This window comes from Pyrgilauda ruficollis, unplaced genomic scaffold (genome assembly GCF_017590135.1).
Source record: "Pyrgilauda ruficollis isolate IOZ18807 unplaced genomic scaffold, ASM1759013v1 scaffold9, whole genome shotgun sequence".
In the NCBI taxonomy this organism is placed as follows: Eukaryota; Metazoa; Chordata; class Aves; order Passeriformes; family Passeridae; genus Pyrgilauda; species Pyrgilauda ruficollis.
The window spans coordinates 3,473,759-3,487,854 of NW_024531043.1; the positions used below are offsets into that span (position 1 = coordinate 3,473,759).

Genomic DNA, 14,096 nt, shown 5'->3' on the forward strand with positions numbered 1-14,096 from the left:
TAGAAAGGAATCACACAAAGGATTTTTTTCTATTTTAGCTTCACACAACCGTGAATCTCTGGAGGCATTCAAGGCTTGTGTAGCTGGATCTGGCATTCTCAGGAGCCTTTGGTAGCTGTGAAACTGAACATATTTATTTGTTTGGTAAGGAACATGGAACGTGAATTCAGTTTTTGGCAGCCAGCCTTAGCATAAGGTGTTTCTTCTTGGCATTGGCTGTTTGCTGCTCACCACTATAAACAGAGGGAAGTAAATATAAGATGTCTCTTTTCACTTCAGGTGTGGAGAAAACCATGCTATAAAAAAGAAGATGCTGTATGTGGCAGGAAATAACCCTTCCCTCCCTTCCTACACCCTGATCTAGCATTTCTGGAAATGAGAAATAAAAGGGAGGACACACCCCTGGGAGCGGGCAGCCTCTGAAAGCAGCTGTCACAGTGCTGGGCTTAGTTTGAGTGCTCCTTTTGGAGGCAATAGGTGCAGAGTACAACTTGCTGCGTTTGTATGGCCTTGCTTTCCTCTATGTTGTCCTTAGATCTTCAGTGCAGGTAAGAGTTTGTTCTTCCTGGTGCTTCTGTTGCCAGCTTTTGAATGTGATAGGCAAGGCAGTGGAGTGGACAGCTGAGGTTAATTTGAAAAACTTCAAAAGGCTACACTTAGTTTTAGCAGCTTTTTGTCCAAAAACCAAAAAAAAAAAAACATATTCAAACCGTATTTTGTTGCTCTGGAGTATTTTCCCTTCTGACAGGAGAAGGGACTTGAACTACAAATCCCTTTCAGTGTGAGCATGCTCAGCACACTTGTGACATATTGAGGAATATTTATTTCTGACCACAAAAGCAGTTATGTACATTGTGGGACTTCCATTATTTCAGCCACCTAATGAACTGTTCTGAGACAGTGGAAAGGGGACGGAAGTTTTGATCAGGAAGTTGGAGAAAGGCAGAATAACTATGTGTTTCTTTTTTGTAGGTGGTGGTTCATTTCTCTCACTCAGTTTAAGCTGGAGTCTAGTTTAGTGTTCAGAGAGCTAAGTGGAAAAATTCTGCTCCTATGGGAAAATCATTTGTGGTTCCTTCACACAGCTTGGACTGTAGGCCAAGGAGTGCTGTGGATTTGTATTGTTTCATCCAGGAAACTGTGCTGACTCAATCTTTAAAGCACTTGCTTTAAGTCTCTCAGCCAGCACGCTGAGTTGGTGATCCCATGCCCTGTGGAACTAGTTAAGATTAGGTTACCTCCCTGCCGGCTTGGTGATGTGAACAGAGCCAGCAGCCAAAGGATTTCCCAGCCTGCTGCATCCAAGATGTCAAGAGGTGGATCTGAGGTGCTCCCTCAAGGAATGGGGCTGTGACTCCCAGGGACTGTTGGTGTCAAGCTGCAGACTGGCCAGCTGGTTTTCCTACAGCGTCCTTGTGCCCTTGAGAGCCTTGCAGCTGCTGGGCTCCACAGGAGCCTGCTGACTCCACGTGATGCTGCCCAGTGCCCCAGCAGCCTCACCCTGCAGACAGATACACCACTGCTGCTCTGGGTGTCACAGAAATGCATTCCTTTGCAAGAACATGGTGTGGGCAGGAAGGATCTAGTGGTGACATTAATGGTTTTTCAGCACACCCACCCATTAATAGCCCTCCTGCCCATCCAAGGGATCTGGTGGAAGGCCTGAGCTCACGTGATGGCTTCTGTTGGGTTTTTGTAGCATACAGAGTTGCCTTATCTTCAGTTTTATGGTCAGGAGTCTGTCAAAAGCTCACTCTTCAGCTCAGCAGCACAAATGAGGCATCAGTGGGTACACAGCATGTGTAGCCCTAGGCACTGAGCCATGTCACAATTCCTGGGCTGAGAAGCCAAAATAAAATGTCAGTGTAGGTTCAGGTGGAAGCGGCAGGTAATGGTGAGGGATGTCTCCAGAAAAAGGAGCGTTTCAGTTGGAGCTGTCTGCTGGCTGCATCTTTTCAGGCTGCCTTTTTTTCTGGTCTGTATCTGAGCTGCAGATGAATTATGGGCATCTTGACAGGAGGGTAGGTGATTTCTTTCAACTAATGGCAGGATGGGCTGGGTTTACAATTTGTGTTCTGGCCTAAGTTTTGAAGGTGAAAGTAGAACACTTCCATTTAAAGCAGACATTTTATTCACTTACTTGAACAAGAGCTCAATTCTGCCATTGGTATTTTTAATATATTTTCTAAATGTGGTTGGAACTGTGCTTCCAAGAAACCTAATGAGTTTATCTAAAAAAACTGAAACCAACACCTCAGCAAGCTTCTATTGGATTAGTAAGTTGAATTAGTTTAGAAAGTGTCTGGTGATCAGTAGGGCAAGTTCCAGGAACAGCCTGGGTTTGCCTGGGGAAGGGAGGATCCCTGGGCCTTTCCCTTACACTGGCAGTGTGTGATGGTGTCAGCTCTGCTGGAACTACAGCCAGAGCACTCCAGGGGTTTGCAGTTCATCCCCAAAAGTGCAGTGAGTAGTTACTGATAAACAGTTCCTGAAATTGCTTCACACAGGCTGTATTTGCACACTCTTTTACAACCCCAGGCTTGGGGTGGTAGTAGTGCATGTTAGTTGTGACCAGTTAGTTGGCCACAAGCTCTGGAATAAACTCTCCAGCTTGGGTCTCAGTGGTTGGGGAAGGAAGCCACAGTCATTGCTGCAGCTGCTCATGCAGACCACATCTCACACTGCAGTGTCTTGTCTTTGTTTAGACATTTGCTGATAGTGGTCAGAGCTGGGTGCATGTGCTGCTGTACTGGCAAGGCTCTCTGGTTTGGCTGTCAGTACTCCAGTTCTGGCACAGAAAGGATTCACGGTGCCTGCCACCACCTGATTCCAGCAGCAGTTCTGGCTGTCACAGGATGATCCTTGCTCAGTTTGTCTCTGCAGCCTGGGGTTGCCAGGCATAACTGCAGCTGGGAGGTTTCCTTTGCTATCTGGGAGCACCCACACAAGTTTGTGAATCAGTGCTACAAGTGCAAAGTTTTGCTAGTTTTAAGGGGCAATTTTGGACTGAAAATAGAGAGAAGCTTCAAAATTTTAATGGCTATTTTCTTTACTGTAATTTACCATGCCACATATTAATATTAGTTTGGACATTCGTTTTGTTAAGCAGTGACACAAGACATGATTTGCACCAATGCCTTGATAGTGAGAAAGCACAAGGCTTTAAACATTAGTACATTAAAGAGAGAGCTGAGTGATTTTACTGACCATGCAATCTGGACTTTCTCTAGGCAGGTCTGGGCAATGTGAAGTAAAAATCCCAGCGGCTGCTCTGTACTGATACTCCAGCAGTTGTTAGGTCTGGAAAATGACTTACCTTTTGTGGCTTGAATTTTTGTGTATCTTAAATAACAGTCTTCCCCTGCTTCACAAGAGAGCTGAGCACTTTTATGTGTCCTGTGTTCTAACCATCTTCCTGACATACTGGTTAAATTTTGGAAAACTTGGAGATGATATCTCCTCAAAATGTTTTAGACGCTAAACCAAACTATTTTACATGCTTTCTGTATATGTGGGCTGGAGAACTTGAGGATTTTAAGGGCATATAATTGCACTTTGGGTTTTTAGGGTCTCATTTTGATTTTAGTCTTTGTATTTTATTGCTTTTGTAGTTGCTGATCTTTTTGCATTTAAAAGCATTGATTAAACCTGTTAATAAATGTCTTTTACCTGGAAGTCAATGTCTGCCTTTACCTGTTCATGATTTTCCTGTTTCTGATAAGGCTTTTCAATTTTGCTGAGAAAAATCAAAATGGGAATTCCTGCCATCAGTGTTTGGGGTTCCCCACACCTTCTGCAGACAAACTCCAGGGCAGTGAGAAGTCCTAGCAAGGCTCCAGCAAGTCTTCTTGATGCAGGTCTTGTAGAGCACTGCAAATATTTCTTTTGAAAGGCTATTTCATAGGATAAATATACCCAGGCTCCCCATTCCTCTGCAGTTACTCACAATGTAAAACTGTCATGCCAGGGATTGGGTTACTGCCTTGGGCTGTCTCCCTGTATGTGAGCTGGAGCTGCATTTACTCCTGGAGATGGTGGGGAGAAGACTTATTTGAACCTAATGAGACTTTTGAGGTTTGCATTCAGGGGTTTTGCAAAGAGGTGTCTCAGATGAGGCTGCAAGCTCAAACTGCAGTTCTGGAGATGCAATTCCCTTCCCTTCATTCTCTTAGGGGACAGCAAAAATCAAGGATTTGAATTCAGCATCTTGCAGGTATTAAGAAAAAAGGGCTGGAGAATGGTGTGTGATTCTGCCAGTGAGAGGTCTGCAATTCATATGACGCTGAGTGAGACATGATTAGCATTTAAAGTCCATCTTCTCATTGAGAGCTGCCCTTAGGGATATCTTCATTTATTTCTATTTGCCAGTTCTCTAGGAATCTTCTGCTGCTGAAACTAGGAAAACTCGCAGCAGTTCTACTTACTTGGGTAAATAGCGGCAGGGAGGGAAATAGGGGACGTGCAGATCAGCTGCAGCAGAGGAAATTCTGTAGTTTGTGCTCAGACATCTCATCCTGATTCCCCAGTGTGCTGTGTCTGCGCTGTCAGGGACATGTGGCACCAGAGATGCTGGGGGAGATGGGACTCTGTGGCTGAATGCATTTGCTCTGTGTGCTGGCTGCGTGAGGAATCCTGTCTCCAGTGCTACTCACTTTCCAGATGTCTCATGCAAGAAGCAGAGCTACAGGCAATGTGTGGTTTGATACATGTGCAGATGTGGCTTTCAGCTGTTGAAAATGAAAGGCTGATATCTGAGGCATTTGAAGTATCTTGCTTCAGTTATGCTTCCATTTCCTCCCCAGCAGTAGATGAGATGTGGAAGAAAATTGACCACCATCCTTTTGATCTACTCACTGTCTTGATAATGCTGTGATTTGCTGTGTCAGCATGGCTTAATAATCCTCAGTTGTTGAGAGAGATGAACTGCATATGGAAATCCTTTCTCCACAGGAAAGCAAATTTAGATTTCTCTAAATCGCCTCATTTAAAAAAAAAAAGATAAATTTTAAACTGCTTATGAATAGTGGAAAATTATTTGCTTGAGGAAAAATTAGCATTGAAAAGCTGCTTGATGCCAGTTGGCAAATGTGAATTTGTTGATTCCTTGTCATGTAGGTTTTTTCAGAATTAGTCCAAGATGTGTTCCACTTCACTGTGTCACCTTAATCCAAGAGCATTTTTGAGATGCACAGGAAAGGGGAAGTGAACAAAGTATGCTTTGATATGCATGGGAAGATACATCTATATATATATAAATATATATTTTTCTTTTTAGTAACTCACTCTGCCTATTTAAAGGGGCAGAGTCCAGCTCAGATTCCTAGAAAGGGATGCTGATGTGTGCATCAGTACAAAGGGGCCCCGGTGTTACCCATTGCTGCTGCCGACTGTAGAGCGGTGCTGTGCTCGCCAGGCTGGTGTTACCGCTCTGTGTCAGACAGACCTGGGCTGTGGAAGCTGAGGAATGTGCCCCTGGCTGCATTGAGGCCGATGCTGCTGCAGGATGCTGCGTCTGCAGGCCAGCGAGTGCTGACACGCAGCGGTGCCGAAGGAGCCCGCCTTGGAGCCCCTGGAATGCCACGGAGCTGTGGGCTGGGGAGATAGCACAGGAATGTGCACTGCAGAACTTGATGTTTTCAGTGCAGCTTGAACTGGTAAATGGGGCTTTGCGTAAGGATTTGTTCTGCTCTTCTACCTTGCTACTTTGGTGGTAGAAGGGATGTTTTCTGACTGGTTCAATGCATTGCACGTCAGCGTGAGAGTTCTTGTCCTGAGCTGTTGAAATGACCAGCAGAGCTTTGCTTTTGCTGGGAATTACCTTGAACCAAAGCAGTTGGTATTAAAGGGCCGCTTGTACATACCTAACTAATGTGCAGAGTGGTGTGGAGGATTTGTAGACCAGAATCCCAAGGACCTCTTAATTAATTTTGCTTTGGCAAAAGTGAGGAAAGGTAGAGAGGAGCAAACTGATGTCCCTGGACCTCCAGGTGTCTTGGAGTGCTTTTAGTGGTAAAGATGTCCAGTGTGGCATCATTCTTTAACTGTCCCTTCTCCACAGGAAAATCTTTGTAGAAAACCCACCTGAATACAAACAGCAATGTCTCCCATACTGGGGAGGATGTGGTTTGAGTAGCCCTCAGGACTAAATGTGATTTCAATCGAGTGTGTAATTTTTGGGTTGCCCAGTGGAGGGGAGGAAGACTGTCCTTCTGTTTCATGTTTTCACACAGCTTTACCAGGTGGTTGGCCAGGTTACCTGAGCCTGTGGAGGACCAGCCGTGCTCACGCTGAGGTGCTCTGTGCTGCAGTGCGCAGGGAGTTAGGGTTTTCTTGGCTGTGTAACTGCTCCAGAGTAGCCATGATAAGCAGGAGTGTCCAGGTTGGTGGTGTTCTAGCAGGTGTCCCTTTTGCACCGTCCTGAGCAGCACCCTGCAAATGGAGTGGAAAATACAGATTTCTATATGCACAGCCCTACAGAGTCTTTGAAAGCTGCAGTGATTCTGCTCCATGCATTGTCTGTGAGCTGACTTTTTGTCTCTGGGTTGTGTTAGTGGCTTGTTGTAGTCCTGAGAGCAGAGAGAGGGGTGATCCTGGGGAGGAGCAATGGTTTGAAGGTCCCTTATAGCTCTGTCGGTTTACTTTACTGCTACAAAATGGTTAAATCTATTCTCTTGAGATACCTAAATGTATGGTCTTCGTCCTTGGGAGGTTCTGCCTCCTGGAGCTGTGTCTGTGGTATCCAGAGAGTATTTGGGGCAGCGGTGAGGCTGTGGTGAGGTCAGTGTGTGTGGTTGTTTCCGGAGGACTGGGCGGGAGCTGCTGTGGAGATGCGCGGCTCCGTGGGGAGGTGCAGCACACGTGGCACCGCCGGCAGTTCCTGTGTGCTGGAACAGGGACAGGTTCCCGGCTCTTGCGGGGCTGAGCCGGTGAGGTGAAGGCGCTGCCAGGCTGGGCACTGCCGTGCATTTCGTCGCTGTGTCCCTGTGAGGGTGGTGGTGGTGCCCTCTGATGGATGGTGCCGCGGGGCACTGGCCCGAGTCACTGCCTTGCGGTGGCCCAGTCAGCTGCTTCCTACGGGCTGTGGGGGCTAAGCGGCTGATTCGCACGTCCTGCAGCACTGTCCCTGAGGAGTCACCTTGGGCAGGAACACTTCATTACCCAGTAAATCGATCGAGACTTTAATATTTCTATTTAAGCATTTAATATTCTATTTAAGGAACGGTCACTGTAGTGAACTCAGTGCTGTGACAAGAGGTGCAGCACTGCACAAGGCACAGCATCCCTGTCACAGTTCATCGGGTTACAGATGCTGGTCCCTTTTGCAAAAGAGAGTGATGCATCTTTTTCTATTAATAAATCTCCATTCTTTCCCCTCATCTCTTATCTCATATTGTCTTCTGGTAGTTGTACAAATCCTAAATGAATGCACGGTGCTTTGGGACCTTTTGGGATGAAGTGCTTCATGGAAAACAAAATGTGAATCCCTTTGGTTGATATCTGGTTGGGTTTTGAATAATAGCCTCAAGTCACGCTCTGAACTGTAGAACTCCTTGGGCTGACCTCCAGGGGAGCGGCCTGCAGCCCGTGCCTGTGCACTGGGGACTCGCTTCCCTCTGGCAGGGTGATGTCCGTGAGGTGGGACGGTGCCACTGCCCCTCTCACCCCGCCCTCGCTGGCGACGTTCTGCTGCTGCTCTTGGGCCCTTTAAACGGGCGCAATTTCCCATTTCAGCAGAGTTTCAGGGAGCTCTGGTTGTTTCAGGGAGCTGAGATTGGATCCGGGAACAGCAACGGGGAGGGACGGGAACGGGGAAGACCTTCCCTGTCATGGCTGTGAGCTTGGAGCGGCGAGGGCGCAGGAAAGGGAGGACAGGGGATTGCAGGGCTTGGGGCGAGCAAGCACCGGGAGAAGTCCTTTCGCGTCGGGAAACCGGTGTGTGAGCGCCTTTCCTGTGCCGCTGGCTTGGGGTGGTGCCTTCGTGCAGCTGCTTCGATATCAGTTGTAAAGTTGGAGTTTAGTTTGAGTAACCGAGTAATTCCTCTCCGGCCTTTTCTCCTCCCTCCGCTTTCCGTTCCTCGGCTTTGCCTTGTTTGCTCAAGTCAGGAAGGGGGAGGGCACGGGGGCGGTTAATCATTAATCTTAACTCCTTCACAACCATGGGCCTCAGTGCTCCTGCTATTTCCAGACCTCCCTTCTTCCGCAGACCTGTAAAAGTAAACCGGCGCGTGTAGCCGAGCTCAGTCTGTGTCACCAGCAAAAGGCAGTGGGTGTCTGTCCCATGGATCATCAGCACAGACTGGAGCCGAGCAGGGGAGTGTCCGTGGCGAGGTGGTTACAGCTGCCGGTCCTGCACTGAGGGCTGGAGGTGGAGGGTGGAAAAATGGTTTGCGTCCCCTCTGCAGGGCCGGAGGAGCCCAACACCCTCACGGGATTTTCACTTCCTGGTGGAGTTTGAATTGCCTTTGTCATTGGAGGGGAGAAGCAAAAACCACTCCTTCTGGGCAAACACTTCTCTGGGAGGTTGTGTGCGTGAAACCTCCAGTCACAGGACCTGCCTGACTGTAGGAATTGCGGTTCATCGGCAGTTCCCTGGAGGTATGTGCCTTTCACTCTGGAATCCACCAGCTGTTCTTTTGCTTGAAGAGAAGATTCAGTTCATTTTTCCCAGCTGCGGAATACTTGTCTCCCTTCAGAGAATCTGCTTCTGGGATATTTTGGTCCCTTTAGGAAGATAGATCCTGTGACTTTAATGGTTCGGAGCATTTTTGAACTAAATGAAAGGTGTATAGAAATAATTTAACACAGCATTTAATTTGCTAATGGCTGTATTCTGCTCTCTGAGTGCAGGACTGCTTATTTTTTCTTTTGTGATGCTTTGGTTTTTGAAGAGTAAATATAAAAGCAGTGCCTTCCTCATCTTGTAATGCAATAATACATTTTCTTGAAGGCTTGCTAAGTGCATTGGCTGCTGTGGAGTGCTGTGCTCAGGAAGTGGCTCTGGGCTGGCAGGTGCTGCCCGGGGAGCTGTGGGCAGACATTAGTGTGAGCAGTTGCTTGGTTGCTATTCTGGTGCCACCAGCTCCTTGTGACCTGGTGGGGGACACTGCAGGGTGGCCACACTCAGGCTGAGCCCCTGTGCCCCAAACCTGAGTGTCGAGTACCTGCTGTGTGCAGGAGAAGGGGTCTGCTGAGTCTCTCTGAGGACAGCTGGGTCTGTGCAGGGGGAAGGGAGATCCAGGGGTGTTCACAGAGTGTCCCCTCCTAATTCTGCTGAGGTGCATTTTTTTTTTTTTCTGGCTGAATTCCACATGTCCAAAGGGACCTGCCAGGTGTGTCCTGATGCTGTTACAGGGAGAGCTGATGTCTCCAGTGAACTGACTCCTCTCGAACATCCTTGCAGAGGTGTGCACTGGTGCTGCTGCCCCAGTGGAAAGCTGGGCATGTGGCCAGGGAGGCTTTCTTTGGAAAGTGAGCGCAGCACAGACCTGCAGGCGCTCACCGGAGTTCCCCCCACAGGAGCTGCAGTGGGCTCTGCTGGGAGGACACAAGGGCTGGAAGGTCCAACAGGTCAGGATTTACCTTTGAGTCACCCCAGAGGAAGGCAGGGTTGGGAATGGGCAGAGGATACATATGCAGGGAGAAATCCAGAAGGTTGGGAATGCCATTTTATGCCTAATGTCTGATGGGACTGTGAGAATTTTGAGAAGTGCTAACTGTGTCATGTGGGTCCTCTGCCTGGCATGAGTGACGGTGTTTTTAGCATGGTGGAGGTTTTCCTTCTCTTGAGGAATTTGTGAGCAGTCTCCACCCATCTAGTTAAGAATTGTTTCCAGAAGAAATGCCATTTACCTGGCAGCCTCTGGAAACTTGTTACCTGTTTGTATGATGTACTGAGAGGGATTTTTGTCATGAGAACTGAAATACATCCTTTTGCTGCACTGATGGACTAATCTGAACATTTCATGCTTCTTCCACCACCTTGGACTCTGGAGAAGACACCTCCTGAGATCTTGTTTCCTGCAGAAAGCAGTGCCTGCGGCCACAGTAAATGACTCTGTGATGATGTGGGGCCTGTAATTAGTCTGTGTCAATATCCTGTTAGAGTACATCTCTGGTCAGGCTTGCCTAGGTTGCGCTTCTGCAGAGTGCAGTGAGACTGCGGGTTCCTGTTGTTGGATGTTTCCAGTTAAGGCAAAAATCTGAGACTGACACAGCTTTTCTGGCTGCTTTGCTACATCTTGGTGTTTTCTTTGTAGTAGAAGTTTGATTAACTCGTTCATTCCTGAGCAGCAGTAGTGTTTTTCAGGGCATTTCGTAGATTACTCGAGATGAAAAGTCCTCCCAGAAAACTTCTGATTCAGATACATTAAATGAGAAGAAAGAGACAAAGCTCTAGTCCAGGCTTTTACCATTTTGTTGGGTTTTTTTTCTGCTTTCCTGCAGACGCCTTACTGGCAGATCTGGAATCAACCACCTCACATATCTCCAAACGACCCGTCTTTCTCGCGGAGGAAACTCCTTACTCCTACCCAACTGGAAACCACACGTACCAGGAGATTGCTGTGCCGCCCCCGGTGCCCCCGCCACCTTCCAACGATGCCCTGAATGGCACTGTGATCGACCCCTTGGACCAGTGGCAACCCAACACACCCAGATACGGCCACCAGCAGGTGAGTGGGTGTGTGCAGGTGGGAGGGTGCTTGTTTTCTAAGTGCAGGGTCTCAGCAAAGTAAGGAGGAGGAAATAGCAAAAAGTGAGGATGAATTTAGCTATGGAGCAGGGAAATGGGGGGAGGTGGGAGTTTTTATTAGAACTAACTGGTTGGAGCAAATGGCAGAAAAGAATTTGAAAGCCATCTTCGTTGTGCTGACAAAATGGTGGTGTGATGAGATTAGTGTTAGTCATCTGTCTTGGGCCTGTGGAAGGCAGACTGGGGGTTTCCAGCACAAAGCTGTGACTCATAGGCAGGTCTGAAGTAAGGGGAAAACTGTTCCTGGTGTAGCTCATCTGATAGACACTGGCTTGACTAAAGAGCAGATAATTTTTTTTTGTTCTGCCTTGTCAATGCATGGGTTTTCAGTGCAGTAGTGTACATATTATTTTTGTATTCTCTGTTTCCAATGCAAATCTTGTTTCCACAGCCTCAGTCCCAGTCTCCTATATACAGCTCCAGTGCCAAAAGCTCCAGTGCCTCCGTTCCTAGAGACGGGCCCAACTCTCCTACTCCCCGTGCCAGTGAAGAGGAACACGTCTACAGGTATCTTGTCCCTTTTAAGAGATAAGCCTGACTCACAACTTGAGCTTGCTGAGGGTCAAGCTGTCTTCTATAAGTGGAAACAAACACTGCTCTCCGTGTGTGTTACATTGCTTTGTGTCAGTTTTGATTGCCTCTTTTGTAACATGCCACTGTAACTTTCATACTCACTTCAAACTTTGACCTGGCCCTTGGGCTTGCTCAGCTGCAGGAGGTTAAAGATCCTTCAGACACAGCAGGATCTGGATTGTGTTGTGAAGGATATGATCCAGACACAAGTGACAAATCCACCCCCCTGCTAAACAGCACAAAAGTTCTTCAGGAGGTGGATGGCCTTTGGGTTATTTTTCCCTGGGAACTCAGTACTTGTGGCCTGGAGCGTTGTGCAGGGGCTCGAGTTTTCAGGTAAATTCAAGCTTCTTAAAACTTCCATCTCAGTAGGTGATTGATAGATAGCAAGTTCACACTTGCAAAGGCAGCTGCTCTCACTCTGAGAGGCTGGAGGAGTAGCCTGCACAGTAGGACAGACCTTTCTGCTGACATAGGGATGAGTGATGCAGAGGCTGTCAGAAATTCATCCTAGGCACCTTTCCACACTTTGGAGACTGGTGTTTCTTTGGAGTCATAATGTAATCATGCCAGCTCTTTCTGCTGTGCAGGAAGTTGCTTCCAACCAGAACTAATTCTGGTTAGAGCTCAGCTCCTCTCTGGGCAGCCTAGCCAGAGATGGTCCAATGGAGATGGTAATTGCAGTTTTTTCAGATGACTGCATGCAATTAGTATGAAATGAAGGTAATTAGAGCCATAAGTACTCTTGAACAAGGGTCTGGCATGGCTGGGTTCTGGTGTGAATTGTAGCTGGTGTGTTGGTTCGGTGTGAAGTGTGTTCTCCTCAGATTGCAGTTGGGAATCTTGTTTTCCACCCGAAGAGAAGGATAACTTCCCTTATGGAATTCATAATTGTCACTGGTGTTACAGGTGTCAGAGTCCTTAACCTGCTAGATACTAACTTTTTGAGCATAATGTGGTCCTGTGCACAAGGCAGAAGTTCCCATTTTGGATTTGGAAAATAGCTTTTGGATAAAATAAGAACCTCTAGAACATTAAAAAGTTATTTCTTCATTTGTAAAACCGTGACAAAAAAATGTTCCTGCCATTGACAATGGAAGGACTTTACTACAGTGTAGCTGCTATAAAAATCACTGCATTGATGTGAAGTTCTGCTTTGGAACAGTTTGCAATTTTGTGTGGTAAATTGATATCACTCATATAAGACTAGCAGTAATTACAGCCAGTGCTTTATATATGCATGTATATATTTAACACAGTAGAAAATAATACCAAGTTACTTTCTTATGAATTGATTAGAGTTCCCCAAATTAAAGGTGTGAGGACTTGGGGAGACCTTGAGTGTTGCAAGAGGCTGTGACATCTACTGCTTCTCAGTTTCTGCTATTAACCTGAGGCTTGTGCTTTGCCCCTGTCTCCAATCTGTGCTAGCCCTGCATTCCCTCGCTCAGGGAGGAGGCTGTTGCTGCTTTGTGTGGTGTCAGCAGAAACAAGTCATTTTCCCGTATGTGAGCTAATGGTTCTGCTGCTGTTCTGTGCATTTTGGCTGTACAGACAGTTAACTCTTTCCTACAGGGCTGGGCAGCACGTAGTCCTAAAATCAGAGGCTCTGTCCATCAATGCTAAGACTAGCAGTGGCTGTGTTTAGTCGTGCCACAAAGCATGTGTCTTCTTTACCCCCAGAGCTAAAAGCATCAGCCTGAAAAGACCACAGCACATGTGTAAACTTTGGGAACCAAACTAATGAGTTTCCCTCCATCCCTCTGCTATATCTTGATGCAGAAGTTTCACATTTCTCTTTTATCTTCAGTTTCCCAAACAAGCAGAAGTCTGCGGAACCATCTCCCACAATGACTAGCTCCTCTCTGGGCAGCAACCTCTCAGAACTGGACAGACTTCTTCTGGAGCTGAATGCTGTTCAACATACTCCTGCCAGTGGCTTTGCAGCAGGTAAGGAATAGGAAGACATTTGGTATGAGTGGATAATATGATTCTCAGAATAGTAGCTTGCTTTTTCTTTCCAACATCCTTAGTGAGAGAGACCCCTCCAGCCCTTAGTCATAGATTCATTTAGTGAGGGTGGGATCTCTTGAGGCCTGAGCTGCAGCACCCTGCTCAAAGCAAGGCCAACTTCAAAACTGCCTCTAACTAAAGTTTCAAAGTTAGTTTGGGTTGCTCAGGCCCTTGCACTGTAAAGTTTTTAATATCCTTGAAGATGGATGTGCCACAAGGTTTCTGGACAATGTTATGACTTGCTTGTGATAAGCATATGTGTGTGTGTGTGGAATGGGACTCTGAATGGCTCTTTTCTGCTCCCCTTTTTTCAGATGAGGTTGGCAGAAGCCCATCACTGCCCAGTGTGGCTGGCCCTCACTATGTTGTCCCAGAGAACAGCAGCTCAGGGGCAGGGAAAGCTGCACCCCCGACAAAAGAAAAGCCAAAGCGAAATGGTGCACGTGGGATCGAAGATGGGCGTCCCAGTGTGGAGAGCCTGCTGGATGAGCTGGAGAGCTCCGTGCCAAGTCCAGTGTGAGTAGTGTTTGGTGGTTGCAGGCTTGGGTGGGGTGGGATGGGCTCCTGAGGGAATGGTGACTGTAGCTGCTGCAGGAGAGTGACGGATGGAAGATGGGCTTTGTCTGAAGGGTCAGAAGTCAGGCGGGTACTGGTGCTTTGCAATCTACTTCTGGATGGAAAAATGCATGTCATCCATTAGTGGTAGACTGTTCAAGCTCAGATTTACAGCTGACCACAAACAAAAAATGAATGTTGAGGC

General features: G+C 47.3%; 1 protein-coding gene across 3 annotated transcripts in view; it reads left to right on the plus strand.

Moving 5' to 3' along the window:
- PXN (paxillin) overlaps positions 1–14,096 on the plus strand; it is a 45,664-nt gene that overhangs the window by 14,031 nt on the left and 17,537 nt on the right. For all 3 annotated transcript variants that reach the window (XM_041488388.1, XM_041488387.1, XM_041488390.1), the window contains exons 2-5: positions 10,444–10,670; positions 11,142–11,257; positions 13,134–13,273; positions 13,651–13,852. In XM_041488388.1, the coding sequence (XP_041344322.1) occupies positions 10,444–10,670; positions 11,142–11,257; positions 13,134–13,273; positions 13,651–13,852 (685 nt within the window). The remainder of the gene's footprint in view (positions 1–10,443; positions 10,671–11,141; positions 11,258–13,133; positions 13,274–13,650; positions 13,853–14,096) is intronic.